This window comes from Erinaceus europaeus, chromosome 12 (assembly GCF_950295315.1).
Source record: "Erinaceus europaeus chromosome 12, mEriEur2.1, whole genome shotgun sequence".
In the NCBI taxonomy this organism is placed as follows: domain Eukaryota; kingdom Metazoa; phylum Chordata; class Mammalia; order Eulipotyphla; family Erinaceidae; genus Erinaceus; species Erinaceus europaeus.
The window spans coordinates 38,902,167-38,916,709 of NC_080173.1; the positions used below are offsets into that span (position 1 = coordinate 38,902,167).

The window sequence follows — 14,543 nt, forward strand, 5'->3', positions numbered from 1 at the left end:
ACCCATTTGCTATAAAGTAAACACAGTGAGATACTGCTGTAGAGCCTAGGTGGGGGGGTAGGGGTGGTGGGGGTGAGGGTGGTGGTGGAGGTGGTGTGTGTTTGTTACATAATTCAGTGGCTCTGTGTGTCTTGGGTTTTTACAGCAAGATATTGGCCTGGAGTGGGTCTACTTGCTTTTCTGTCCATCACTATTTCCTCTTTCTCTTCTGGATGTTTAGTTCTCTTCCTCCACCCACGAAAGGTGAAAAGGATGGGACAATCCCCACAAGAATCAGAAATGAGAGCACCAAGTCTCTAACTTACTTGCTGCCTCCTCCCTGTTGTCATAGTTGCTGCTGCCCTCCTCCTCCTTCTTCTTTTTAAAAATATTTATTTATTTTCCCTTTTGCTGCCCTTGTTGTGGCTATTGATGTCATTATTGTTAGATAGGACAGAGAGAAATAGAGAGAGAAGGGGAAGACAGAGAAGAGGAGAGAAAGACAGACACCTGCAGACCTGCTTCACCACCTGTGAAGCGACTCCCCTGCAGGTGGGGAGCCGGGGGCTCGAACTGGGATCCTTATGCCAGTCCTTGTGCTTTGCGCCATGTGCACTTAACCTGCTGTGCCACCGCCTGACTCCCCTCCTCCTTCTTTACTTTTGTACTCCTCCCCAACCCCTAAAGTGTCTCTCGGTAGCAGAAGTAGCCAAAATCCCCCATCCTTAGGAAACAGTCCCGAGTTCCATTTTTCACACTGCTTTAAAAAGGTTTATTTCATTCATTCATTGTTTTGGCACCAGGGATTCATACATATATAATTCTACCACTTCCAGTGGACTAAATCCCTCCCTGCCTTGTTTTTAATTGCCACCAGGGTTATTGCTGGGGCTTGGTGCCTGCATGACAAATTCACCACTTCTGACAGCCTACCTCTCCCCTTTTTTCTTTATTTGATAGGACTGAGAAATTGAAAGGGGAGGTAGACAGACAGACACCTGCTTCACCACTCATGAAGCTTTCCCCCTTCAGGTGGGGAGTGGGGATCTCTAACCTGAGTCCTTGCACATGGTAACAAGTGTGCTTAACCAGTCATACCACTGCCAGCTCCCCTATTTTTTTCCCTTTTAATTTCACATAGAGATTGGGAGGGGGGTGGATGGAAGAGAGAAGAGAAAACACTACAGCACTGGTCCACCATTCACAAAGCTTTTCCTGGTGTTTCCATGTGGTGCAGGGGCTCAAACCTGGGTCCATGCACATTCCAGTAAAGTGTGTGCTCTACTTGGTGAGCTGCTGCCTGGCCCCTAGCCCCTTGGTTTGTTTTCATTTTTTGCAGAGCTGGGGTCTCATGTGGATGTAACTTTACTGCCCCTGGCCACTTTCTCACTCTAACAGGCAGACAGAAAAAGAGAGGGAAAGATACCACAGCACCAGAGCTCCCCCTGGTTTTGTGGCAACTACCATATAGTGCCAGGGCTTGAACCTTTCTCACATAGCAAGGCATGTCTCCTGTCTGGTGAGCCATCTCTCCAGTCCCTAGAAAGATTTTTTAAAATTTATTATTGGACAGAGACAGAGAGAAATTGAGGGGGAGATAAAGAGGGAAAGAGACAGAGAGACACCTTCAACCCTGCTTCATCACTTATGAAGCAGGGCTTGAATCTGGGTCCCAGTGCACTGTAATGTGCACTAAACCAGATATGCCACTGCCTGGCCTTCCCTAAAAAGATTTTAATACATGCCAGAAGCTCTATTGCAATGCCTTCTATGCTGATCATTCTGTCCTTTCAACCTACCACTGTGGGTAGAGAAAGAGAACTAGCCATCTACAAGAGAAAAAGGAAATAGTGATGAACATAGAAGTAAGTACATTCACCCCCATCCACCAATCTTTTTCTTTTAAAACTAGAGACATAGAGAAGCTAAATTATGCTGCTAACACACACACACACACACACACACACACACACACACACACACACACACACACACACACACACCAGCACAGACTCTACAGCAGCGCCTCACTGTGAATGGGCCCACGTGCATGAAGAGATGTGTTTTATCTACTCAGAATCAGGAAAGTGGAGGCCGATTCACCAAGGGAGAACAATGCCACCTACTTAGGATCCTGTTCCAGGTCGAGGAGCTGTGAAAAAACAAGATGAGAGAGCAGGCATTCAGGTGGGACATGACAGGTCTGCTCTCAGGGAAATGTTCGTATTAATATCAGCTCTGACCAAGAACTGTCTCCTAAACATGCTAGAGGACAAAGATAACAAAAATCAGAATCCATGGACACAACACTCGAGTGCAGGGTGACAGAACAATGACATTGCATATAGTATAGCATAGTTGCATTTCTTCCTCCTGGCAACAAAGGCACAGCCTTCATCTCAGAGTGCAAGGAGTAACTCAACTTCCCTAATATTTTCCACCTAGAAAGCAACATAGTCAAGACTCCAGCCTGGCCTGAGCTGACCCACTCTGGAGCCAGGCTCTTCCTAGTTTACTGCTCTATCATATAGCCACTACCTGAGGAGAGTAGTAGTCAGCATTCACTAAGTCCTGAGTGCTTGTAGCTAGCAGGTCCTTCTCTGAAGCACAAGGGGCAGGGCTGGGCAGGGCAAAAGCTAGAGTGTCCACATCACACATCCAACAAGAGACTGGTATCAAACATATATAAAGAATTGGTATATCTCTACAAAAGGAAAAAAGTAATCCAATAAAAAAGTGGGCCAAAGAACTAGACAGAGAGATACACATTGCCCACAGACATGAAGAAATGCTCTACTTCACTTATCATTAGAGAAATGTATATTAAAACTACACTGAGATTCCATCTCACACCTTGAGAATGGCCCACATTAACAAAACAAAAAATGACAGGTGTTTGAGAGGCTGGGGAGGGATTCTGCTACACTGCCAGTGGTAATGAAAACTGGTTCAGTCCCTTTGGGGACTATATAGAGAGTCCTTAAATAAAAATGTAATTATTTTATAATCCAGCAATACCACTCTTAGGCATTTATTCAAAGGACACACAAACACTAATCCATAGGGACATATGTACCTCTATGTTCATAGCTTTATTATTAACAATAGCCAAAGAGTGGAAGCAGCCTAGATGTTCACTGACAGATGACTAGCTAAAGAAGTTATGGGGTAGGGGGCCGGGCAGGTAGAGCACTGAGTTAAGAGCACATAGTAGGAAGCACAAGGACCTGCTCAAGGATCCAGGCACTGAGCCCCAGCGATAACCCTGAAGGCAAAAAGGAAAAAAGACTATTGCGTCTTTTGGAACAAAATGGAGACTATGCTTAGTGAAATAAGTAAAGAGATGAAAAATAGCTATCAGGTAGTTTCACTCATGTGGAGTCCAGAGATCTGATACACACACCCCCCCACATACACACACAAGCAAGCAAACTGATATTTCTAAGACTTGTGAGAACTAAGGTAGTTTATCTTTGGGAGGTGGAAGGGTAGGAACACAGAACTTTGGTGGTTGGTGTGGTGTGGAACTATACAAAGCAATCTTATAATCTGATAACTCATAATTAATCACAAAAAAAGTGGAAGAAAAAAAAAGCAGAGTGTCCTAGCAAGTCCCAGGAAGGCAGGTGCTGTGACAGCAGGTATGCATGAGGGGAAAGGGGAGTGGCAAGGAAGAAACATTTCATGGGGTGGGAGGTGGAGGGGCACCTGCCCAGCTGACATCTGAGACTGTGCACAAGATGGAGGTGCAGGAAAGGAAGGGAAAAATGCCCAGGCAAAAGGGGTAGCAGGTGTTCTGCTGCCTGTGTGGCTAGCTGGAGGGCAGGGGGAGGGAATGTGTCTGAGAGAGACCATCACTGGCTATTTCAAGGACTTTGCTTATCACTCAGAATGTGTGTGTGTGTGTGTGTGTGTGTGTGTGTGTGTGTGTGTAGGGGATGGAAGTCAGAGACATGGCATAACTGAAGGTCACATCACAGGACCAGTTAGTTTCTATTGAAGACAGAACATGGAGGGTATAAAACAAAAGCAAGGTGATCATTTGAGCTATTGCAATGGAGAGGGGAGGCTTGAGCCAGAAAGCTTCAGGGAGTGCACGTTGGGGTGGGGCTGGAGGGGGGGCATATTGATTGGAGTTGGCATTTATTTTTAAGTTAGAACTGGTGGCATTTAGCTATGGACTTGTGAGATGTGAGAAAAATTGGGGAGAGGGGCTCCAGGATCACCCCTGAGTAGCTGAAAGGATAGCAGTGCTACTCACTCATGTGGGGCAAGGGGTCAAGAGAGATGGAAAGGGAAGTACTGAGACTTAGTTTGAGACATGTTCCACTCAAGGTGCATTTTAACATTCATGAGGTAATGCTACAAAACTGGAGAAGATACAGCTCAGTGGGTAGAATGCCACATCTGAGGTCCTGAGCACCACAGATAGGACTGAAGAAACTTTTTTAATGGTGGAGCAGTGCTTGGGCACCTCATTCCTTTTTTCTCTTAAATACATCATGAAAAACAGACTATGGAGGGAGTTTAGTGACATTGACCTATGTGAAGTTCTGGATTCATGCCCCGTAACTGCATTAAAACACACACACACACACACACACACACAAACCCACACACATACACACCAGGTAACTGGATGGGTCTTATTCTGGACTTGAAAATTCAGGACTCACTCACATATCCTATTGAAATGCAGGCTAGACTGGGGCCAGGCAGTGGTGCACCTGGATAAGCATATATGCTACTATGCACAATAATCCAGGTTTAAGTCCCCACAACCCACTTGCAGTGAGGATGCTTCATGAGTTGAGAAGCAGGTCTTCAGATGTCTATGTATCTCTCTATCTCCCCCTCCCCTCTCAATTTGTCTCTGTCCTATCAAGTAAAGAAAAAATAAGGAAAAAAATGGCTACCAGGAGAGGTGAATTCAGCATGCAGGCACTAAGCCCCTGGTTGCAACAGAAAGAAAGAAGGAAGGAGGGAAGAAAGGAAGGAAAGGAGGAATGGAATAAGTCTAGACTAGGGGCCAGGGGATGGCATAGTGGGTAGAGCACATGCCTGACCACAGTGAGGTTCTGGGTTTGATTGCCAGCATAGGAGCACACAGGAGCTCCATGGACAGCACCCAGATAGTTCCATGGACAGAACAGTGCTTTGGTGTTGCTTTCACCTCTCCATCCTCCTCTGTCTCTCCTTCTCTACCCCCAGTACACAGAATAAAAACCTGGGTCCAGGAGGCCACTCAGTAGTACTACACATGTACAGGATCCTCAGTTCTTTCCCCAGCACCCCATTAAAAACAAACGCATAAAAACACATTCTAGAAGAATGGACACTCACCTAGAATCACTGTTGTCAACAAGGACAGAGCTATTTTTCAGGGAGTGTATGAAAAACTTGTGGTAGCACAACTGTAGATAAGTTAATTTCCTAATTAAAAATGTCTTGATGGGGGCTGGGTGGTAGCACAGAGGGTTAAGTGCACATGGCGCAAAGCTCAAGGACCTGCGTAGGGACCCCAGTTCGAGCTTCACAGGTAGTGAGTGAAGCAGGTCTCCAGGTGTCTATCTTTCTTTCCCCCTCTGTCTTCCCCTCCTCTCTCAATTTCTCTCTGTCCTATCCAACAACAGCCACATCAATGACAACAATAATAATAACAACAATGATAAAAACAAGGGCAACAAAAAGGGGAAAAAATGGCCTCCAGGAACAGTGGATTCATACTGCTGGCACTGAGCCCCAGCGATGATCCTGGAGGCAATAAATAAACAAAATAAAAAAGTGTTCATTTATCACAGCTTTATAATAGCATGTAAACACTGGAACCAAAGCTATCACATAAGGAGAAGGATAGGGAACCCTCTCATGGGTATGACAATCAAAGAGAGAATTGTCCTACTTCCTACACAATTTCCATACACTCCACAGACAGTCACAAAGGTAGGGGACCTGCTTCTCATCAGCTGAGCCTAGAGCATCACAAAAGCATATGCATTCTTGTCGGGCATTAAGCCAGCCCCCCCTTCCATTGATCTATCTTCTTTCTACCTCAAGACCTGCCCTGCCTGCAGGGTAACATTAATCCCACCGGTTAAAACCCTCACAGTGGTTGCTAGGGAAGCCCCTACCATTTCCAGCCCCTCCCACTTATGGTATTATAAAAGCCACTTCCATTTCTGGTTTCTCTCTCTTCTTCAGATCTAGAGGAGGTCAGATGTGCAGGGGGAGGCAGATGCCAGCCATTGCAGTTTTTGGCTCCACGTGGTTTTAACCCGCTGCACTCACACCAACTCTGGGGATCCCACATGAATAAAGATTTGTATTGCTACCACCACAAACTTGGTTCCTGGATCATCTCTCTCTTCCGCGACCTAGCCCGATACACTCTCTGTAGAGTTTTTAGAGAGTTCTAAGAGTAATGAGAAGAGACTGCACAAGGTTCACCATGCTCAGACACAGACACATTCAAGCAGAAATATAGACCATTTCCTATAAACAGTAAACTATTTTCAGTCCATAGTTAGGCTATTACATTGGCCAGTCAGCAGCCTCTGGGTAGGCAGCTTATCTATGTTTCTGACTTATCTCAGGCCTTTTGGTGGTAGTGGACATGAGGTGACACATAGTCACTAAGGTGAGACACTTACTAGGGCTGCCAATAATGTAACTTCATAACTCAAAATATAAAATAAAAGTTGGAGGGATAAGGTGAATGGTAGTGAGCCCAGTTGAGCACACACATTATCATGTTCAAGGACCCCCACTCCCCACCTGCAGGGGAGACACTTCACTTTTTTTCTTCCTCTTTCCCTCCTCCTCACCTCTCAATTTCTCTCTGTTATATCAAATAAAATAGAAAGAAAAAATTGGCTGCCAGTAGCAGTCGAGTTAGAGTACCATCACTGAGCTCTTGGTGACAATAAAAAGTAAAAGAAAAAAAAAAACAGAGCAGAGTCCACTTATCAGTAGAATGCATGTGGTGTGTGAAGCCCTGAATTTGATCCCAGCATGGCATTATTAAAAGAGGCGGGGGACCTAACAAAGCCTCAAAACCTAGATATAGACCAGGTCCCTAGAGATAGGGCGGATGTACATATGTATCTATAAATTAGGGCAAAATATATACCTGAAAGCAAAAGTGCACAATAGTTTCCAGTGAGTCAATAAATGAAGCAAGCAAGCAGAAAGACCTAAAAAGACACCTTAAAGCACCTAACGAAATAGTTTCTACTTAGACCTAGATACCCTCCTCACCTATTTCCTATTACACTTCCCTCACTCACTCCAAAGCTAACTTTATCAAAGTAAGGACTACAAAAGCCAAAAGCTGAATAAGGGCAAGTCATACTGTAATAATGACTCTTTAGACACTATCAGGTCACCCTATCAGCTGGGGCCCTAGTTGGGAAGGCCTGGGATTCCCACACAAACACAATGAGCCTAGCCCTCAAATAGATCCCTCTTCTCCATTATCACTGGTCATCTCCATCAAGAACAACATAATGGACCCCTTTGGGGGCCCCATTGGACCTTGCCCTCAATGTGGATCAACAATAGTAGAGAATTTTCCATCCTCTGAAGGTGGGTTGTATAACATACTCTATCTACCACCTGAAGAAGATGGGTCCTGAAATTGGTGCAACTCGGAATGTTCCTACTGATGACCACAGAATGCAAGTTTGGACCTACAGGGATGTAGAGGTTACATAGGCTCCTAAGATGAATATGGGCCCCAGTTCAAATCATTGGGGTTTACAGTCAATAATATTTATACACCTTTCCCATATTTGGGAGCTACTCTCTTCTCTGAGCCAGCTTTCTAGACCTTTCTCCAGCCATGACATTATCTCCCCAGACAATAACTTAGGTCCACCTGCATATCAGACATCAGGCTCAGGCAAAAACTAATAAAGTCATGGACCTTTTGGAATATACCTAAAATAGACCTACTAGCTATTTCCAAAACAGAGACCCCCAAATCTTCATCTGCAATATTCTAGCCTTTAAGGTTCGTGATTAATCAACAATTTGTATGGCTTTAGATGTTAACTCTTTTTCAGCCACCAGGTTCCAGATGCTAGCATGATGCCAACTGGACTTCCCTGGACAGATGACCCACCAATGTGTCCTGGAGCTCTGCTCCCTTAGAGCCCCGCCCCACTAGGGAAAGAGAGACAAGCTGGGAGTATGGACTGACCAGCCAACGTCCATGTTTAGCAGGGAAGCACATACAGAAACCAGACCTTCCACCTTCTGCACCCCATAATAACCCTGGGTCCATACTCCCAGAGGGTTAAAGAATAGGAAAGCTATCAGGGGAGGGGATGGGATACAGAGCTCTGGTGGTGGGAATTGTACCCCTCTTATCCTATGGTATTGTCAGTGCTTCCATTTTATAAATAAATTTAATTTAAAAAAAAGAGATGGAGGAAGGCTGGGGAGACAATACAATAGTCTTTTTTTTTTTTTTTTTTTTTTTTTTTTACCAGAGCACTGCTCAGCTCTGGCTTATGGTGGTATGGGGGATACAACAGTCCTGTAAAACACTCATGTTTGAGCTTTTGAGGTCCCAGGTTCAATCCCCAGAACCACCATAAACCAGAGCTGAGAAGTGATCTGGCGTGTGTTTGTGTATCTTTCTCTATGATTCTCTCTCATTAAAATTAATTAAGTAATATTTTTTAAATATTTATTTTATTTATTTATTCCCTTTTGTTGCCCTTGTTATTTTATTGTTGTCATCGTTGTTGGATAGGACAGAGAGAAATGGAGACAGGAGGGGGAAGATGGGGGTGGGGGTGAAAGCTAGACACCTGCAGACCTGCTTCACCACTTGAGAAGTGACTCCCCTGCAGGTGGGGAGCCAGGGCTCGAACCAAATTAGTTAATATTTTTTAATTTAAGAAAAACACAAGTAGGTGACAGCTATTTCTGCAACTAAATTACTAATATCTAGGGGTCTGATGAAATGTCTCTGCTGGATCATAGCTGAAGTCGCACCCCAGTGCACCCCATTAACGCTCTCAGAGCAAACAATACCCTAGACCCACCTGACACTCAAAACCCCACGGAAGAGGAGGAGGAGTGGAGGCAGAGCCCTGAGAACTTCGGGGAGGAAGGAGGAGAGCAGAGGAGACCCCAGCTTGGGCACAGGCAGACTGGCGGCACCACTGGCTGGCAGACTTGTGAAGCCTGAACCCTCAGCCTAGTGGAGCAGCTAGAGGCAAAACTCAGACTGGCTAGATAGAGCTTGTGATTCAGAGCAGGGGTCCTTAACTATTCTACAAGACACATTATAGGCAGGCTTCCTTTCTCTACCCAGCGGCAGCCTGGCTGTGGCCACTTTGGGCCTTTAGGTCAAGTATTGCTAGTGCCCCAGGTCTCGTGTTGCCCACCTCAGTCCTCCTGAACCAGTGCCCTTACCTTGCTCAGCCGGGACTCAAAGGCCAAGGAGGTAGAAGACTTGGAGGTCTTCATGCTGGAGGAAGTTGCAGGGAGAGGCCGTGCCCGCTCAGTGCCATGGCTCCCCACTTTGGTCACTGGACTCCAGGGCTTGGCCACACTCCGCATGCTGCCCAAGTGGGTCTCCTCCCTGCAGAAGAGCAGAAGAGAAAGCCTAAGTGTCCACGGTTGAACCTACCATGTGATATCACAAAGTCCAAGACTTGGATGAACCACGTTCACCCTCCTCCACCACAGTATTTATCAAACTACTTCTTCTAGCATTTGCCATCAAACTACTGAAAACATGTAAAATATTTTTGAAGCTCTGGCACTTCCCCACTTCAAATTGATGACTCTTTCTTGGCCAGGCACTCCTAATATGCCATTAATGAAGTATTACATATGTATGTGTATATACACACACACACACACACACACATCTATGTACCTACACTCCAGGTCTACTTGTACCTTATCTAATTCTTTATACAGACATAAACTAACTTCTTGCAAATTATATTTATTAGATGGCATGTTGCTTTGCCATATGTGTGACCCAGGTTTAAGCCCAGCATCCACCACTCTAAAAGAAGCTTCAGTGCTATGGTATCTTTCCCTCTCTCTCTCTCTGCCTCTATTTCACTCAGAAAGAAACAAAGGAAGAAAAAAAATAAACTTAGATTTAACAAAAGAATAGCTATTTTTTTTCTTATTTTGGAAAAAATGGATATCACTTAAAAATCAACAGAATGGGTCTATTTTAAGTATATTCCAATGGCCTTACTAGTTTTTGCCTGAGCCTGACATCTGATATACAGGTGGACCCAAGTTATTGTTTGGGGAGATGATGTCATAGGGTTAAAGAATAGGAAAGCTATCAGGGGAGGGGATGGGATACAGAGTTCTGGTGGTGGGAATTGTGTGGAATTGTACTCCTCTTATCCTATGGACTCGTCAGTGTTTCCATTTTATAAGTAATAAAAAAATCAACAGAGTAAAATTTATTTATTTTTTTAAAGGTTTTATTTATTTAACACAAAATAGGGGTGGAGAGAGAGACACCTGAAGCACTGCTCCACTGTTTCCTGCAGGTAGGGAAGACTGGAGTTTGAACCACGGTCCTTGTATGTGCAACAGATTGTATTGTAAACTGACCATACCTGACATTACAGAGGAGAGTTACCACTCTGAGATTAAGTATATATATAATCCATCTAGACAAGATATCATCTGGAGAAGAAGGGAGTTGGAAGTTCTAGGAGGCTGAGGAAGAGTGCAAATGTGAAAACAATTCTAAAACTGCAATATTTTATGCACCCGGTTTGCAGAATTGACTGCAAGGCATTGCCTATTGGTACTTTCCACTCAGTTTGGCATGGTACCACGGATGTTTTCAACACTATAGTACAATTTTCCTATTTTCACTTAATGAAACATTTTTATCAATATAAAACAATAATAAAATGAAGACTTAAAAAAATCACCAATAGGTGACAGTTAATTCCAGGAACCAAACTCATAGGATCCAGGGTTTGATTACCTGTGCTGTTTCATTGCTGGTGTTAAACATCCCTCACCATGACACTCAAGACAACCCCAACCCCACCAGAGCAAAACAATAGCCTATGTCCCCAGCAGAGCTTAAGCTGTGGCTTCTTTCCCTCTCCTGGTGGGAGGGGACATTCAGCTGAAAGTGTCAGTCACCAATTTGGACTGGCTAGCTGGTGCCTGTACCCAAGAACCCACCTGGAACTCCTAAAGCACTGCTAGCCTGATTGCCATACAGCTATGGTAGCAGGGGATAAACTTTTTCATTTTGTTCTTCTTTTAAAGATTTTGCAATTTGTTTCCTATAGTGTCTCACAGAATGATTATTCATGACTTAAAATTTTATTTGCTACCAGGGTTATCACTGGGGCTCTGTGCCTGTACAACAAATCCACCCATCCTGGAAGTCATATTTTTCCTTTCTATTTCATTTTATAGGACAGAGAGAAATTGAGAGGGGAGGAGAAGATAGAAAGGGAGAGAGAAAGACACCTGCAGACCTGCTTCACTCCTCATGAAGCTTCCCTCCTACAGGTGAGAAATGCGAGCTCAAACCTGGGTCCTTGCACAGGGCAATGTGTGCACTCAACCAGATGTAACACTGCTTGGCTCCTATGATTCAAATTTTATGATTAGTTCAGAATACTGTTAACCTCAGTTTGATTATGTGGACAATGAATATTTAATACTGTAGGGAGGGAAGATATCTCTAGACCCATGTATTTTGCTGATGCTTAGTGCCAATTACTTTCCTTTCTTGATCGATATTTTTTTAAAGAAAGATTTAAAATTTTTAAAAATATTTATTTATTGTCCCTTTTGTTGCCCTTGTTGTTTTATTGTTGTAATTATTATTGTTGTTGTTATTGATGTCGTTGTTGTTGGATAGGACAGAGAGAAATGGAGAGAGGAGGAGAAGACAGGGAGAGAGAAAAAAAGACACCTACAGACCTGTTTCACTGCCTGTAAAGAGACCACCACCCCCACCCGCAGGTGGGGATCTGAGGGCTCTAACCGGGATCCTTACGCTGGTTCTTGGGTTTTGCGCAACCTGTGCTTAGCTCGCTGTGCTACCGCCTGACTCCCAATCTACAGTTTTTAATTTCCACAGCATGATAAAGGAATTCCTAGGCAAAATGCTAGACAGAGGCCAGGAGCTAGGTTGCTTGGTAGAATACATACCTCAGCGCTAAGAAGGTCCTAAGGTCAACCCCTGGTTGACATGGGAGCCCCACAGATGACACCCAGGGAAGTGGGTTTCATTGGTGGTAGAGTGGTACTGATGCTTCTCTCTCCTGTCTCTCTAGTTAACAACAACAAACCAGCAAGGTCCTGAGTCCATTCCCCAGCAGATGACCCCAATGTGTCCCAGAATCCTGCCTCCCTAGAGCCCTGCCCCACTAGGGAAAGAGAGAGGCAGGCTGGGAGTATGGATCGACCTATCAACACCCATATTTCAGCAGGGAAGCAATTACAGCCAGACCTTCTACCTTCTGTACCCCATAATGATCCTGGGTCCATACTCTCAGAGGGATAAAGAATAGGAGAGCTTTCAAGGGGGGGGGGAGGTGGATGGGATAGGGATTTCTGGTATCAGGGAGGTAGCATAGTGATCATTCAAAACAGCTTTCTGCTTTCTGAAGTCCCAGGTTCAATATCTGACACCACCATAAGCCAGAGCTAAGCAGTGCTCTGGCTTAAAAAAAAAAAAAAAAAAAAAAGGTAGGAGTGGGGAGGGTGGTTATATAGTAATTGATTTTATTAGAACTCCAAATATAATGTATTTTATTTAGCTGAGAGGAAGAAACCAGAACACTGTTTTGTTCTTTTATGTGCTTCAGGGATTCAACCCTCAAGTATGCAAGGCCTATACACTATTGCTAAGCCACCTCTAGGGCCCCTAGTATAAAATAAGCTCAAATAGTCTGAGCAAGTGTTAGAGAAAATTTCTGAGGAATTTTACCAGTTGCTGCAGAAGCAGCTGGTAACATGTCAGTCTGATTCATGGAGGTGACTTAAATAAAGTAGCTGCTGAGTCAGGGTCCCTTTTATATTGCAGTGACAAATACTGAGACAGGACTATTAAAGAGCTCCCTTATGGAAACCTAAGGTGATGACAGAATGTATCTAACAAGCCTCAAGAGTTCCCCTGAAATGAAATACCTCTAATTGATCCCCCCTCAAAAAAAGTAAGAATATGTAGATGAAGAGCAGCAGGGAAAGATGACAACTGTCTTTATCACCTATTACCCCAATGTTTCAGGAGCATAAGTTTTTGGTTAAAAAAAAAGAATTAAGTTTTTAGACTTCTGGAGGCAGAGCTAGAAAGTAGCGGCAGTTGCGTCTCTCTCCTTTCCCCATCAACTAAGAATAATAAAGAAGATCACCCGAGAACACAACAAGACAACACTTGGAATACTTTGGGAACCCATGAAGCCACAGGTGAGTGCAACCATGTGTGGTTCATGGAAAGAGAGGGGCCTAAGGAGAGATTACTGAGGCTGAAAGCCCATACCTATTCGGGAGCGACTGGTAATAGTCTGGCAGTTTGCCAGTTGAGGCACCACCTCCGGTCTTAGTTTTATCAACAAATAAACTGCTGACAGGTGGAGAGGATGCCCTAAGGCTCGCCAAATACAACTGTGAGCCTCCATTGCTACTGTCCCTTGGAGGATGGAGCAGCAGTGGGGAGGCCCTGTGCTGACATCAGGGGCAGAGAATTGATCAGGCAACTAAGGAGAAGACATACAGTCCCAGTGGTCTAGAAGTGGGGTTGTATAGTGGCAGCTTTTCCACATTGTTCTAAGAAATTCAGGGCCACATTGAATAATTGCCTCAGAACCCATGGAATACAAACAGGATTTGTTTAGAAACTCATAGGGCCAAGGACTGCTGCCCATCTTGACTCTGGCTGTTGTCATAAAAGCCGAATTGGGCCTGGGACTTTGGACCCTTAAGGCATGGGAGTCTCTTTGCATAACCACTGTGCTATCTCTCGCCCACCCTGCTTAATCTCTAGGTTAGGAGTAATTAAGCTAAAAAAAATCTACTTATAGTTGAAAAGCCCATAGGCTCCCATAGCCTACAGGGAAGATAAAGAACAAAAGAGGGTTTAACAGCCACTGAGCTTCACCTCAAGGATTGAGACAACACTGAAACAAACTGTTAATTTCCATAACTGTGAATTCTTTAAGTACCTTACTTAGACACAAGTCAATCCAGGCAATTCTAATTAGTGATTGAATAGTACTGAGAAGGATCTCACAAAACACCATACACAATGGTTAAACCAAGAAGAAACATTGGAGAAATAAAACAGGACAAAAGCCCAGATAACCCCAATGGTAGAAGCACATAAGAATGAAGACAACATCCAAACATTAATTGGGGCATTAGTCATAGGAGTGAGGAAAGAGTTTGAAAGCAGTATCATTAGAAATGGGGGACCAGCAAATGAGACTTGGAAAGAAAACACTAACTATCTCAAGGTAATTAGAGAGCTGAAAGCTGAAATAGCTGAGCTAAGAGCACAACTAGCTGAAAAAGCTAATACAGTATTGCAACAGGGT

At 44.2% G+C, this 14,543-nt stretch overlaps 1 protein-coding gene across 4 annotated transcripts in view; it reads right to left on the minus strand.

The window, feature by feature from the left end:
- Window positions 1–14,543, minus strand: part of SPECC1 (sperm antigen with calponin homology and coiled-coil domains 1) — a 340,972-nt gene that overhangs the window by 243,451 nt on the left and 82,978 nt on the right. For all 4 annotated transcript variants that reach the window (XM_060203154.1, XM_007526170.3, XM_060203153.1 and 1 more), the window contains exon 2: window positions 9,406–9,574. In XM_060203154.1, coding sequence (XP_060059137.1) covers window positions 9,406–9,552 — 147 coding nt within the window. In that variant the 5' untranslated portion in view covers window positions 9,553–9,574. The remainder of the gene's footprint in view (window positions 1–9,405; window positions 9,575–14,543) is intronic.